At 39.1% G+C, this 14,261-nt stretch overlaps 1 protein-coding gene across 5 annotated transcripts; it reads left to right on the top strand.

Moving 5' to 3' along the window:
- The first annotated feature begins 1,594 nt into the window (after positions 1-1,594).
- LOC148314888 (uncharacterized) lies at positions 1,595-12,573 on the top strand. 5 transcript variants are annotated; one of them, XM_088287597.1, is made up of 8 exons: positions 1,595-1,795; positions 2,562-2,610; positions 9,878-9,949; positions 10,067-10,141; positions 10,411-10,467; positions 10,546-10,680; positions 10,981-11,043; positions 12,329-12,573. In XM_088287597.1, exons 1-8 carry the CDS (start codon positions 1,793-1,795, stop codon positions 12,535-12,537), a joined length of 663 nt encoding a protein of 220 aa, XP_088143723.1. In that variant the 5' UTR covers positions 1,595-1,792; the 3' UTR covers positions 12,538-12,573. The 5 variants fall into 5 exon arrangements, with proteins under 5 accessions (XP_088143723.1, XP_088143725.1, XP_088143722.1 ...); XM_088287599.1 differs by having other exon boundaries at positions 1,759-1,795; positions 10,411-10,428; positions 10,627-10,680; positions 12,329-12,499; XM_088287596.1 differs by lacking the exons at positions 1,595-1,795; positions 2,562-2,610 and adding an exon at positions 7,783-9,781.
- Positions 12,574-14,261: the final 1,688 nt, after the last annotated feature.

The raw sequence follows: 14,261 nt of genomic DNA, 5'->3' as shown, positions 1-14,261 counted from the left end.
CTATCTCTAAGGGAGAGCCCAGACACCCTGCGGAGGAAACTCTTTTCGGCCGCTTGTTCCCGAGATCTTGTTCTTTCGGTCGCGACCCACAGCTCGTGACCATAGGTGAGGGTAGGAACGTAGATCGACCGGTAAATTGAGAGCCACGCCTTTTGGCTCAGCTCCCTCTTCACCACGACAGACCGATACAGCGTCCGCATCACAGCGGAGGCTGCACCGATCCGCCTGTCAATCTCCCGCTCCATCCTCCCCCCACTCGTGAACAAGACCCCAAGATACTTAAACTCCTCCACTTGGGGCAGGATCTCCTCCCCGACCTGGAGAGGACACTCCACCCTTTTCCGGCTGAGAACCATGGTCTCAGATTTTGAGGTGCTGATCTTCATCCCAACTGCTTCACACTCGGCTGCGAACCGCTCCAGTGAGAGTTGGAGATCACGGCCTGAGGAAGCCAACAGTACCACATCATCTGCGAAAAGCAGCGATGAAATACTCAGGTCACCAAACCGGATCCCCTCATCGCCTCGACTGCGCCTAGAAATTCTGTCCATAAAAGTTATGAACAGAATCTGTGACAAAGGGCAGCCTTGGCAGAGTCCAACCCTCACTGGAAACGAATCCGACTGACTGCCGGCAATGCGGACCAAACTCTGACATCGGTGGTACAGGAAACCAACTGCCCGTATCAAGGGGCTCTGTACCCCGTACTCCCGAAGCACGCTCCACAGAACTCCCCGTGGGACACGGTCGAACGCCTTCTCCAAGTCCACAAAACACATGTAGACTGGTTGGGCGAACTCCCATGCACCCTGCAGAGAGTGTAGAGATGGTCCACTGTTCCAAGGCCAGGACGAAAACTGCACTGCTCCTCTTGGATCTGATATATATTTATATATATATTTTTATATATATATTTATATATATATATTTATATCTATCTTTCTATCTATCTATCTATCTATCTATCTATCTATCTCTATATATCTCTCTATATATATATATAAATCATATTGCAACGTTGATTCACCCATATTTTACTAACCGGGTTTACACATTTATTTATTTTATTCTACATTTAATTAATAAATTAAACATCGAATTTGTTATTGATAATTTTAATTAAACATTTCATGGTGTATTTGTTTAATTAATTTTGGCACTTTCACTCCTTCTTGAACTCCCTCAACTGTTTGAGAAATTCTTTTACTGTACTGTAACTTGCATTGAAAAATAAATGGGCGTGGGGGGTAATTGATTTGAAGTATGTGTTTACCATAATTACATTTCTGATGTCTAAAACAGACCAAATAGAAAGTAAGTAAAACAACTAAGCAAGCTCAGGTAGTAGTACAAAAAATAACTAATAACTAATTTGGTGGCCGTGTTGCGGCTGCGATTTAACTGGACAGCCGCTTGTGTGTCTCTTTTACTTGTATGCTTGTGTGGAACAGAGAGGTCCCCAAACGTACTATCTTTCTCCCGTTACTGGTGCGAAGTCGAACAATTGCCCCCTCCTCCCCATTCACCGATCACTTGTCGTTTCAAGAAAAAACATATCATGACGAGATATAAGTTATCATGAGTTCTTGGCCGCATAATGGATTGAAAAATCTTAACCAGTTTCTCTTTTTTGCTCTTGATAACTACGTTCGCTGTTACGGTGGTGTGTGCTGTGTTAAAAACAAGCACTCCCTTTTCGACCGCTCACCTGCTTATCGGCAAATTCGCTCGACTAACCACAAGCATCGAGAGTACAGGACATTGGGCTCAAGCTGCCGGGCATTCAAGAGAAATGGTAAGTGTTTTATTTTTGTATTCCCTTTTTACTTGCCTTCAATTTTCACACGGGAGTTCGAGCAATGTAAAATGAGCTAACTTTGTGTCAGTGTGGTGGAACTTCTCCAGGATGGTTGCCGCATATTTAATGCTAAGTTATTTGTTAATAAGCGGCCTGTACACGCGCCAGCGTCGAGTAAAACAGTTGAATCCATTAATTTGGTTTATTGTTTTTGTGAAATACACGTTATAATGAAGCTTCTAAAGTCTGTGTAAAGTAGAATGCACGATGAGTGCGAAAGAGAAAGAAGCAGAGGACAGGATGATGATGGATGATGATGATTAGTTCATCTTCCTTCCATTGTCATGCGGTTTACTTTTTTTTTTTTACATGCGTCATTGTACTTTTTTAGTATAGGCCTGTTTCGCGTAGGTGCTCTAGATATTGTTCATTGAGATACGGTATATTTTGGTAAAAGCCACCTTATGACACAATAAATTATTTGATTTTTAGTCTGTTAAAACTGAATGACCAAACTGATTAATATGATAGCCCAATGGTTGTGTAAGCCAGGGGTTAAAACTATACACTGCAAATATTGGGGAGTGATATTTACTTGAAAAACTTGACAAGTTTTTTTTCAAGTAAATATTACTACAAATTATGCTATATGTGAAGTGTAGTGAGTTTAACACTCCTGGTAAGCAACACTTAAAATGTCTGAGGCTGTAAAGTGAAAGTAGTTCTGTGATCTGATGATCTTTGATTGTGTCACTGTTTACAGGAGGAAGGCACAGATTTCTTTTCCAGTGGTGACACTTTTGACGGCGCAGGTGAGTTGGGGGACGAAGGGGTGGTGGGGGCTTAGTGGTGGGGTAAATCTAATTTGTGTCAGGATAGGCCAGTAATCAATATCACTACAAAATGCGTTTGATAAACTGTTCAATTAATCAAAATCAGGAATAAATCACAGATCCCTGCATTCTCCGTGCTGTAGGCAGAATCTACAGCAGGGGTATTCAATTAAAAGTCACAGAGGCCCACTACTAAAATTTCTTCCAATCAAAAGGTTCGAATCAAAGTCCTACTTCCCTTATTGTCTAGCCCAGTGCTTCTCAATTATATCCTGTCACGCCCCTCCTACCAAGAAGAAAACAATTCGCGCCCCCCCACCAATTTTTTTTTTACATTTTGTACTAATGTGCATGTTCTTTGTATGTTGATGTTAGATTGTCAATACAATATCCCTTAACAAAGCTAAATTGATAAGAAATATAAATTTTAGGACTATTATTGTGAGGAGTTCAAAATACAGTACTCTGTTGTGCAAATATTGATGAGATGATAAATATTTAGTTTTTTTTTTTTTTTTTTTTTTTACCAAACCAAACACAGTTATTAAAATGTACATAATATAGAAAAGACAAAAATTAGAGTCAAAGGGCTCAAACTCGTGTTGTTTGAGATCGCCTTTTTCGGTCCTAAAACAATGCATCATTCAGCCATACCACGGCGGAAAAAAAGCATCCTCAGGGTCCCACGTGCCCCCCTCAGCATGGGCGCGCCCCACAATTTGAGAATCACTGGTCTAGCCTATGTTCACATTTTTATATAGTTTTAATATTTAGAGTAATTTTAAATAGAGCACACTTATATACTAAATATTTAACAATGTTACCATTAAACACATTTCCCAGTCAAATAAATATAAGGGGTTTATTTCACATTCAAGAAAATGTAAGCGGCTCCAGGTTAAAGGATTTAAGGGCGACACTTGCAGATAAAAAAAAGGAAAATATCTCCTGCAGAAATAAATCAACTGCTGAGCATTGAGTTAATGTCTTTTCCCGTTTTTTTCCTGAAATCAAAGAGTTGTCCGCCTAAAAAAAGGGAAGGCTTAGAATTTGGTTGATTATTTCACATACCTGGTCTTTGTGTTTTCCTTTAAATAATTTTTGTTAGCCGCATTTTAGCACTCCTTCGCAACTGCCCTGACTGAACTTTTTTTTTTTTTTAATGTTTGCCCAAAATCCATGAATGATACTTTTAGTGAACATTCGTTTGCATGCCGCTGGCTGTAAACGAAAATGGAAAATGTAAAAATCCGCAAGACTGCACTCAAAGTTCGATGTTTTTGCGTGCTCTCTCCTCAGACTTCAGCAGACAACTTTGAGCAAAAGAGCAGTGCCTTGTTTCGTAGTGGCACTTCGTGTTGGTGCGACGGTTTCGGAGCAAATGACGCACACTGGTTTTAAACCGGCTGAAGCCAGAATGAACATCAATTTCTCCGTCCATTCATTTTTAAAACAACACGCATCGACCTTGCTAACTTTTGAGCAAGCACTCTCTTCATGTCTGCTGCACATTTGGCAGTGGATCAGAAACAAAAGATTTGATTGGCTCAAATCAGTGACGCATTTACCGTAATAGAAGCGACCACATTTGCGAATGTAGCCTGAAACAAAATTCTGTTCGTGTACATTTATCATAAATTGGTCATGGGTCCAGTCCGAACCATCAGTCAGTCCGCATCCGGACCGAGGTCCGCCATTTGGTTATGCCTGATCTACAGTATGGTGTTAGATTTGTGTCACAATTACCCGCACGTAAGAGGAACTTTATTTTGTCCTGCATTAGTCAGGACTTTCAACAACATCATCAGGACTGGACTCTCTTGCAGTCCACTTTCTTTGAGAACCACCAAGTTTGACATTGTGGAATTCCTTATTCCAGGCCTTTTTACAGCCTTTTTGCATCTTTCTGCTATAGCTGGAAAACGTTCACTTCAGAATCTTTCTTGTTTCTCTGTTTGACTTTTATTTCCGCTGTCTTTTCCCTGCGGTGCTTTTCCCTCGTTCATATTTCTTAGCTTCACTTTTGGAGCCAAGGAGGTAGTGGCGATCTGAAGAGCCCATTTTCATACAGTCTTTATTCTTGCACATGTACTGGTCTTTACACCCACCACCATGGACGTGCCTCTCAAGGCACATACATCATTCCGTTTCGCAATACCTTCTTTTTGGGCATGTCTTCAGACCTTAAACATTTTCAGTAGGATCTTGTCATGGTGTTTGTGATTCTCATCTCCACAAACAACACAATCATTTATGGATTTAGTCGCAGCATTTTTTGTGTGTGTTAGTTTGTTATCCATCTTGTCAGAGCTTTTATGTGCTTTTGAGATGCTCAAGTCTCTTGAGGTTATCCTATTGCTCATTCAGAAATGCAAGATAATAATCAAAATGATTGACTTACGTGACACTATTTTTTCGATTGACCATAAAGACAAGCTTTGCTTTCTTCACAAATTCAGGAAGCTTGTTATTGATGGCTTTTACCACAAGTGGGTTCTTCATCGCGCAAGGGCTTTCTCCAATGTTTGAATTACCTCAACCATATTCCTTGAGAATCTGACAGAAAACTACAACAAATAAAATAATGTAACAGATGGAATTGAGCCAAACTTATCCTTTTACTGAGTGACCTTTGTTCCAAGTAGTTGTGCATCTTCAGTGAAAGATGTTTCGTGTACTTAGCATGGCTGATCATGGCTTTATGTATTTTTATTGTCTCGGATGCGCTAACTCTAATAATTTTCATGGTGAGGTGAAAGTTTATAATAAAGGCACATGGCTGCTGTTAGCTCATTAGGAACCTGGTTAATGCTCTTCTCTCATGTGATTTCGTTGCAGTTGCTGATGTAATGGATAGCTGTCATGTTGAACAGAACGTAAAGGTAGGATATGTTATATTTGAGATCTTAAAATGGAAAGTGGAAATTAAAACATGAAAATTTTTTAATGAGGTCTCCCCGGCAACATTTTTTTCATGTTATTCTGTTTTGGTTTAATTTTTGTTTTAACAGAGAAAAAGACAGACTTACTTACTTTGCCTTTGGCTCTCAATTGGCTTTCAACCTTATTTTTGTAATGTAATCTAATTTAATTTCAACACATGGGGAAAACCTTACATTTGTCCAGCTGAGCAACACACTCACATTCCTTAATATTCAGCGAGCCTTTTTCTTTGCTAACTTGCATAATAATCTCTTTATACTGATTGTTTATGGACAAGTGTAACATTAATTTACATCTCTCTCTCTCTCTCTCTCTCTCTGTCTGGGGCTGAATGATTTTAGGAAAAACTTGTCATTTTTCTGACAGATATTACGATTGCGATTTTCTGCATAATGTACAGTGACATTTACAGACATTACAGAGCATGCCATTATACCAGTAAAAACAATAAAAGCTATTACTGTAATAATGCAAAGACACTTCAGAGATTTCGTGAGCAGGGCCGTTTTTTCCAAGTTTTTAAAAAATAGTTTTATAAATTTGTATTTTTGTATTTATGTGTAATTGTGTATTTGAAATGTATTTTTTAAAGCCCAAATTGTTTTACATTTTGTACTAATGTACATTTTCTTTGTACATAAATGTCAGATTATGTCAATGAAATCATTGTCCCTTTAGCAAAGCAAAATTGCTTAAAATATATACATTTGAGACCTATTATTGTGTAGATCTCAAAACCCAATACTCTATGGTGCAAATATTATTGATGAGATTATAAATATTTACTATACGTTTGACATCGGACCTCTTCGTCATGATTAAGTCATCCGTTTACGTGTTCCGGTCGCAGAGCGTCTGCTATATTGCTATTATAGCCGTCATCTTATTGTGTCTATGCCTAGATACGTACTGATTGCAAGATAACATTTATGTTAATTGCTGCCGGCTTTCCACCCTAACGCGTTTCTAACCAGACTTCTGTGAAAAGTCGACTGTACAACTAACGCTATACTTTGCTTTTTGTTTGCCGCCTCTGAGAAAACGCTACGTGTTAGAGCGGTCGTTTATTTGTCATTATACAGCTTGATGCTGCTGCTGTGCACGGACTTTCTTATAGTACAAATAAAGTCCATAGTCCAGCGGCGCAAGATAGCTTGGCGCTGCGCACTCAAGCAGGGGGGAAAGAAATAACTTTCGGGGCTTCGGACAACAGCACAAGGCTTTTGTTTCTTTTTTTTTTTTTTTCTTTTTTTTTTTTTGTGATCTGCTTCGTGAATGTGTGACGCAAACCGCAGCTTTGACGATCTCGATATTGCGTTGTCTGAGATTTCGGTCCCAAAACGATAAATCGTTCAGCCCTTTATCTCCCCATCCATCCATTTTTTTTCCCCATTGATTGCGGTTTATCTTCTCTTCCACAAGTTAACGAGCCCCAAAAGGTTTTTACATATTTATATTTAATTATTATTAATTTTAAATAGTAATACTATAATGTTAAATTATACAATACAACTTTATATAGTTTCACAACAGCGCAAGCTGTAACATAGCCTGTTATGTATATATAATAACATCTGGTGTATTGTCTGTTATACTTTCAAAATGCTTGAACTAAAATTCTAATAATTCCCTTTACAATTTTGGCAGTTGCAGGATGAAATAGTGGTTCCGCCCTTAACACGAGAAGAGAGTGTATTTGTAAGTATAGCTCCTATGTTCTTCAGAACATGCTTGTATTTGTAATTGTCAGATTTAAATGGAAGTCACAGGAGTCAAATTTTGTTTTGTATTGTCCTTTTTGTATTGTCAGCTTAATAAATTATTCTATTTTAGGGAAGACTTGTGATGTGAAGTTGCATCTGTTTTGATTCTTATGTCTCTGTCCTGTTGTAGTTGACCAAAGGAATGCTGGAGGACAACTCTGAAGTGTCACTTTCCAATGACAGCAGTGGGGATGAGTATGTACCAGCATCATCAGAGGCCAATTCTGACGAATCATCAGAACAAAGCAGAGATGAAAAAATACATTCCAGGGAAGAAGACTCTTATGAACCCCAGCTAAAAACAGGGACGCACGACAATCTGACGTTGTTTTCTAGCAACAAAGAGGATTTAGGGGTATCAAGATTGAAAATTAAGAAAAGACACAAAAAGAGCGACAAGAGATGCTCAAGTTTGAGTGAAGATGAAGATTCTAATGATGGAAGACTGAAGACAAAAAAAAGGCGCAAGAGTGACAAGAGATATTCAAGTCTAAGAGTGAAGACCAAAATAAGACCCCAAAAGCGTGATAAGAGTTGCTTAAGTGTGAGTGAAGAAGACAATTCAGGTGAATCAAGACTGAAGACCAAAAAAAGACAGAAAAAGAGTGACAAGAGAATCAAAATTTCTCGAGTAGAAGACGACACAGATGACTCTATGTTTGAAAGAAGAAAGAAAAAGACTTACACTAGATTTAAAACATCCTATCATAAGGCACGGTCTGATAAAAAGTGTGATTCTCCTGTTGTAGCTAATGTTACAAAAGTAGATGGATCTAAAAAATACCACCAGAAGAAAAACTACTGCCTTTACTGCAGGGAACCACAATCAAAAATTGCACGACACTTGGAACGGAAACATAAGGATAAAAGTGAAGTTGCCAATGCAGTGATATATCCCAAAAAGTCGAAGGAAAGGAGAAATCTGCTGGATCTCCTTCGCAAGCAGGGAAATCGAGCACAAAACATTGATGCACTCACGAAAGGAGAAGGGACACTGGTAGCTTGTAGACAACAAAGTGAAGGCAAGAGCAATCCAAAGGACTATCAGCATTGTTTTGCATGCTTTGGGTACTTCAAGCGCAAGTCTATGTGGAAGCATGCGAAACGGTGCGTGCTTGCACAAAGTGTTCGCAGAACATTACCGGGGAAAACAAGAATACAATCACTGTGTGCTTCTGCTCAACCAGCACCTAAAGATGTGAGCACGAAAGTATGGGCCCTAGTGAATAAGATGACTCAAGATGAAATAACCCTTGCTATTAAAGGTGATAAATACATCATGAAAGTCGGAGAAAAAATGTACAACAAGCACCGTGAAACTGCTTCCCAGCACGACAACATCCGCCAAATTATGCGAGGACTGGGGAGACTTGTGATTTTCGGAAGGACAGTGACCCCTCTAAAAACACTGGAGGATTATATTAATCCACAACACTTTGAACATGTAATTCGAGCTGTGAAATTAGTAGCTGGCTTTGATGATCAGATCAATACATTTGAGAAACCCACACTAGCTACAAAGCTAGGGCAAAGCATCCAGAGGGTTGCAGACATTATGGAGGCTGTAGCCCTCTCAACACAAAACAACGAAAAGAGGCAGGTGGTCGAAGAGTTTAGGCGTATGTACAGTCTAACCTGGAACGAAATGATTTCTTCTGCTGCGTACCGCACACTGGAGGAGAAGAAGTGGAACAAACCGAAGCTCATACCATTAGCAGAGGATGTCAAAAAAATGCACATGCACATGGCGGACAAGCAAAAACAATATCACCAGCAATTATTGTACGAAAAAAACTCAAGGAATTGGAGCAATCTTGTTAAAGTTATATTAGCACAGATAATCTTTTTCAACAGAAGGCGCGAAGGTGAAGTCTCGAAGATGAGCTTAGAAGTATTTATCACACGGGATAAGTCAACATTTAATGAGGATGTTGGAGACGCCCTGACTGGACTGGAAAAAAAGCTTTGCCAACATTTTGAGCGTGTAGAAATTCGTGGGAAGCGCGGCAGGAAGGTGCCTATTATCTTAACTCCTGCTATGGTGCAGTCTCTCGAGCTACTTGTTGAGGAGCGAAGCTCATGTGGTGTTGGTGAAAATATGTATTTGTTTGCTAGACCAGGGTTTGGAACAAGACTTCGTGGGTCTGACTGTATCCGGGAGTTGGCTAAAAACTGTGGGGCCCAAAGTCCTGCAACTCTGTCTTCCACTAAACTGAGAAAACAAGTGGCCACTCTTTCAAGAGTACTCAATCTCAATGACACTGAACAAGATCTTTTGGCAGACTTTCTAGGACATGACATCAGGGTGCACAGAAAATTTTATCGCCTCCCCGAAGGAACTTTGCAATTGGCAAAGATAAGCAAGGTCTTGATGGCCTGTGAACAGGGCAGACTAGGAGAATTTAAGGGAAAAAGCCTGGATCAAATCGTGATTTGCCCCAATGGTAAGAAAATTATTCTAAGGATAAGATGCCTTTCCACCTCTATAATTTAAATTCACTGGTATTTGACTTAATCTGCCTTTGTTTGTCACCATAAAGACCAAACTGACATAATGCAAGAAAGCTCTTCATCTCAAGATGATGATCTTGGTGCTGCAGCAGATATGTCAGGTATTCTTCTGATTTGTGTGCCAGACAAGAAATTTCTTTTGTAAATTAAAGTTATGTTTCATTGACGGTCGGTTTGCATGTAAAAATAACATCAGTGCCAAATTGAATGTTTGCCAGGAGGGGAACAGGTTAATCAGAAGAAGAAATGTGCTTCAAAACAGAGGCGGCTTGCACAGAAGCAAGGCTCAGCAGGTAAGAATTTTGCATGTTGATTACGTGTCCTGATGGTCGCTAACTAATATGTCAGTCAAATATGTCCGTCAGCTCTATTAACAGTAATGTTGCTGTATAACTTTCACCAACAGATAGGTGGTGAATGTTCCTGATCTAGTGATGCCCAATGGGCTGATAAACGGAACCAATATATCTTGAGAATTTCTGCCATGTTTTCTCTGCCTATGAGGTGTCAGTAGGCTAGACAAGCTATCTACATCATTTTGCTCCTGATTACTATTTTCCAGGGGAGGATCCTGGAAAAGGTGCTTCAAAGCAACAGCTTGGACAGAATCAAGGCTCTGGTGGCTAGAATTTTGTTTTATGTGTCCTGTGTTTCGACATGAATTTTATTGCTTTGTTTTATGAATGTTTCTGTACAGTGACGCTGGATGGGCATACAATTACAAAAGTTGCAGAGGCTCATTCTTTCTCCGAGGTCATTTTCTATGAATGTTTTCCAGGCGGAGCTTCAGTTCTTCGACAAAAACAACAACCTGGAGAAGAACAGCATTCAGGTGTGTGAAACATGGCTTTGACTTTTACATTTATGTCACTGGCTCACCAAACAATGAATATATTGAGCTGAAAATTGAGAATTTTGACTTGAAAATTAAAAAAAAAAAAAAAGCGACTCGCAAAAAAGAGCCCTCTTGCAACGAGCTAGGGCAATGTTACTCAAGTAGTGTTGCCCAATGGGTGGATAAATTGTACCAGAATGAAAATATTAACTCATGCCTTGTTTTCACCACTTAATGATATGACAATAGGCTAGTGATGCATTGTAAATGATTTTATTTCCCATGAATATTTTCCAGGAGAGGAACCTCCACCTCAGGATAAGAAAGGTGGACAACTTGGACAGAAGCGAGGATCACGAGGTAAGAATGTCCTATCATTTTTAGGTCTCCTGTGCCTTGTACATGTAAATTAAATTATTGTTGTAGAAGTTTCTAGACACTGTAACTGAATAGCAAGAGGGAAACAAAATGCTCATTTACCCTTTTCATGCCAGACACAAGTTACTACGTCCAGTCTCTTCTGCTCGGCAGGGATAGTTACTCATTGCATTGCCTTTGCCTTACAAATAGTGTTAAGATGTGAAAATAACCTCCTGATGTTTCATGGAGACACCCCTAAAGATAATGTTACGTCATTGCCGTTTATGTGGTGACTACAGTTATGACAAATGTGCACTTTTTGCTTTGTTTCAAGTGGAATTAAATTAAAGATAAATATAAAGCCAATACCGTGACTCATTACAACTTTGCAGATTCACGGACAATCAAACAGTTGTCTATGCCTGCGTGAAGCGAATCAGTAAAATCAAGGATGTACATATGTGAGCCGGCTGTTCAGATTGTGGTTGCTTTGCAAAAAATCCAATAGGACCACATATAAAAGCAACCCAGGTTGGATTTGAAAAAAATCTTAATCAGACTATCACAAAAAACAAGATGCAGGTCATATATGGGCAAAAAAAAAACATCCAATCCGGATTGCATTTCTCTTCAATGTGAACCTAGTCAAACAGAACAGTCCAGTTGCAATTGATTCAATGCCTTCAGAATAAAATGACCTGCATGAATGAGAATATTCACAGGCAATGACCTGCAGATCACCCTGAGTTGACGTAAACTCCTCTTGTAGTTACCTAGTTAATCTGAGTAAAAGAACTTAAGAAGAAAAATAAGATGATAGCCTAAAGCTGGTGTGGTAGGAAAAGACAACAACAAAAAATGTAAATGAAATCGTACTGCACAAGTGAACAGTTCAACACCTAATTAACATGAAGTGAATTTTCCTTTCCTTTCCTCACCTTCCAAATGGAATGCCTTGTCTGTTTTTTTAATGATTAATTCAGAATCCTCTTTTGCTGGTAGCATCAACAACAAATGTGTCGGCTGTGATTTGTTTGAGAACAAAAAGAAGCTATCAATAAGGATAAATGTATTGTGATGTATTTATTTTATATATTATAAAATATATATTTTTTGTAATATCGTCGCAGCCCCGATTATATTCACTGACAACCTATTCAGGTCAACCCAAGTTCTTGGAAAACAATAGGCACAGAGACTACACCTATTGGGCAGGGAGGAAAGTCAAGAATGTCTTTAATTTCCAAAGTATCTGTGCTTTAAGTGTTTTTACTCTCTTTTCAAGGTACGAATCGACCCAAACGAAAGTGGTCAACTGAAGAGGTTAAGGCTGTTGAACACTCTTTGATGGACTTTATACGCACGGGTAAGACCCCGGGAAAAGCAGACTGCGAGAGATGCATCGCAGCTTCCCCGGGAGCCCTTGCTGAGAGGGACTGGAAGGCCGTTAAATTCTATGTCCACAACAGGATTGTTTCTGATCAGAGGCTATAGACACAGGTCACCACTACTTTCTCGCTGTATAATGTGCTGCACACACTGTATAATGTATATATTTATTACGTATAATAAATGACATCCTTTGATGACATAATAAGTCGGTAGGAGAAACTGCAGACTTGTCTCAAATTTGATCTATTTACTTCATTTATTATTTTTATTATTCATATTATATTATTCTTTTATTTAGTGGTTGCTCTTTTGTAACTTATTTTAAAAAAACAGGTGTAAGTGTCATCATACCGTCGACATCAATAGGATAGTTAATTTAGTTTAATTTAGATCCAACATATGGCTTACTTTAAAGAGAATTGAGCTTTAAGCCCCTCACTGCGCGGCTAACATTTGCAACTTGAGCAGCAAACGTTTGCTTTTGCTGTTGAAGGAAGCAAAATGCTTGTTCATGTCAGGGTTTATTTAACATTTGCCAAATGTGGTACTGTTAAAATACATTGTCCACACCCAAGTTGAGAGATGTATTTAATTCTGGTGATGCCAAGGAAGTGTTGTCCAAAAAAGGTAGGTATTTATTTGGGGGTTTTAAAGGTTATATTCTTAGGTAATATTGTGACACTGTTAATAAATATATATCTATTTATCTATCTATCTATATATATATTAATTCGGGGATGTCTCATTTGTTCCTATGATGTCTAAAAAAGGTGGTCTTAAAAAGGTAGGCATTTTTTGGGGGGGTGGTCTTAAAAAGGTAGGCATTTTTTTTGGGGTGGTCTTAAAAAGGTAGGCATTTTATGGGTAGTCTTAAAAAGGCAAAATCTAATGTTATATTGTGATACAATTAAAATAGATTTTTTTCCAAGTTCAAGGATGCCTTTCATTTGTTCCTGTGATGTCTAGAAAGGGTGGTCCTGGAAAGTAGGCATTTTATGGGTGGTCTTAAGAAGGTAACAAATGCAAGAAGGGGTGTGTGTGTGGGGGGGGGGGTGCGTGTGTGTGTGGGTGTTTGTCTTTGCACTATTGTGAGGACCAGTATCTGACAGCACAATCATAGCGTGGGGAGCCAAAACCTGGTCCCCACGAATTTAACCATTGATTTAGTCATAAAATGACCTAAGAAGTGTCCTGTCAAATTTTCAAAGGTAGCCCCAAGATGCACAAAAACCAACATTTTTGTGTATAACTGTGTTTGCTCTATGCTGCTCCTAGTGGCCGAAAATGGTACTGCACCCACACACAAAACACACGCTTACACACACAAAAAAATCAGTTCTTAATACAATGCGGGGACACCTTGCGCAAGATGGCTACAGCACACACAATAATTTAGGTTTTCATGCATTGTGGGTTCACCTTGAGCAAAATGGCTGCAACAGGAAGCGATCTACCTAACTCAAGATGGCAAAGTCATGGTTGAAGATGTGATTGAAATGTGAACCTTGAGCTCATCTAGATGATGGTCTAAGAGCTGTCAACATGGAGTACAATGCTACCAACAAAGTAAAAGGAGCCTTACGAAACATGTTCCTGCTGAAAGTGATAAACTGCACAATGTGATTAGTATGTCAAATCAAGTCAAATTCATTTGTATAGCCCTTAAGCTCACAAAGTCTCAAAGGGCTTCACATGCCCACAATCCACATCCCCTGATCTTAACCCCCTGGAGGGCAAGGAATAACTCAAAAGAAGTATGCAGGTACCAAAGGATGTTGGTTTTTTAAAAAAGATTACATTGACATTTACATACAATATTCACTACA

This window comes from Idiotropiscis lumnitzeri, unplaced genomic scaffold, assembly GCF_059441095.1.
Source record: "Idiotropiscis lumnitzeri isolate Australia: NSW breed Sydney's pygmy pipehorse unplaced genomic scaffold, RoL_Ilum_1.0 HiC_scaffold_189, whole genome shotgun sequence".
Lineage (NCBI taxonomy): Eukaryota > Metazoa > Chordata > Actinopteri > Syngnathiformes > Syngnathidae > Idiotropiscis > Idiotropiscis lumnitzeri.
Note: the sequence above shows the minus strand (reverse complement) of the source record. Positions and strands in the feature narration are given on the sequence as shown.

Coding starts and splice junctions, on each gene's coding strand:
- LOC148314888 (XM_088287596.1), top strand. CDS start 7,993: ATGTTTGAAAGAAGAAAGAAAAAGACTTACACTAGATTTAAAACATCC. Junction 9,950..10,066: donor TGCTGCAGCAGATATGTCAG/GTATTCTTCTGA, acceptor AATGTTTGCCAG/GAGGGGAACAGGTTAATCAG. Junction 10,681..10,980: donor TGGAGAAGAACAGCATTCAG/GTGTGTGAAACA, acceptor AATATTTTCCAG/GAGAGGAACCTCCACCTCAG.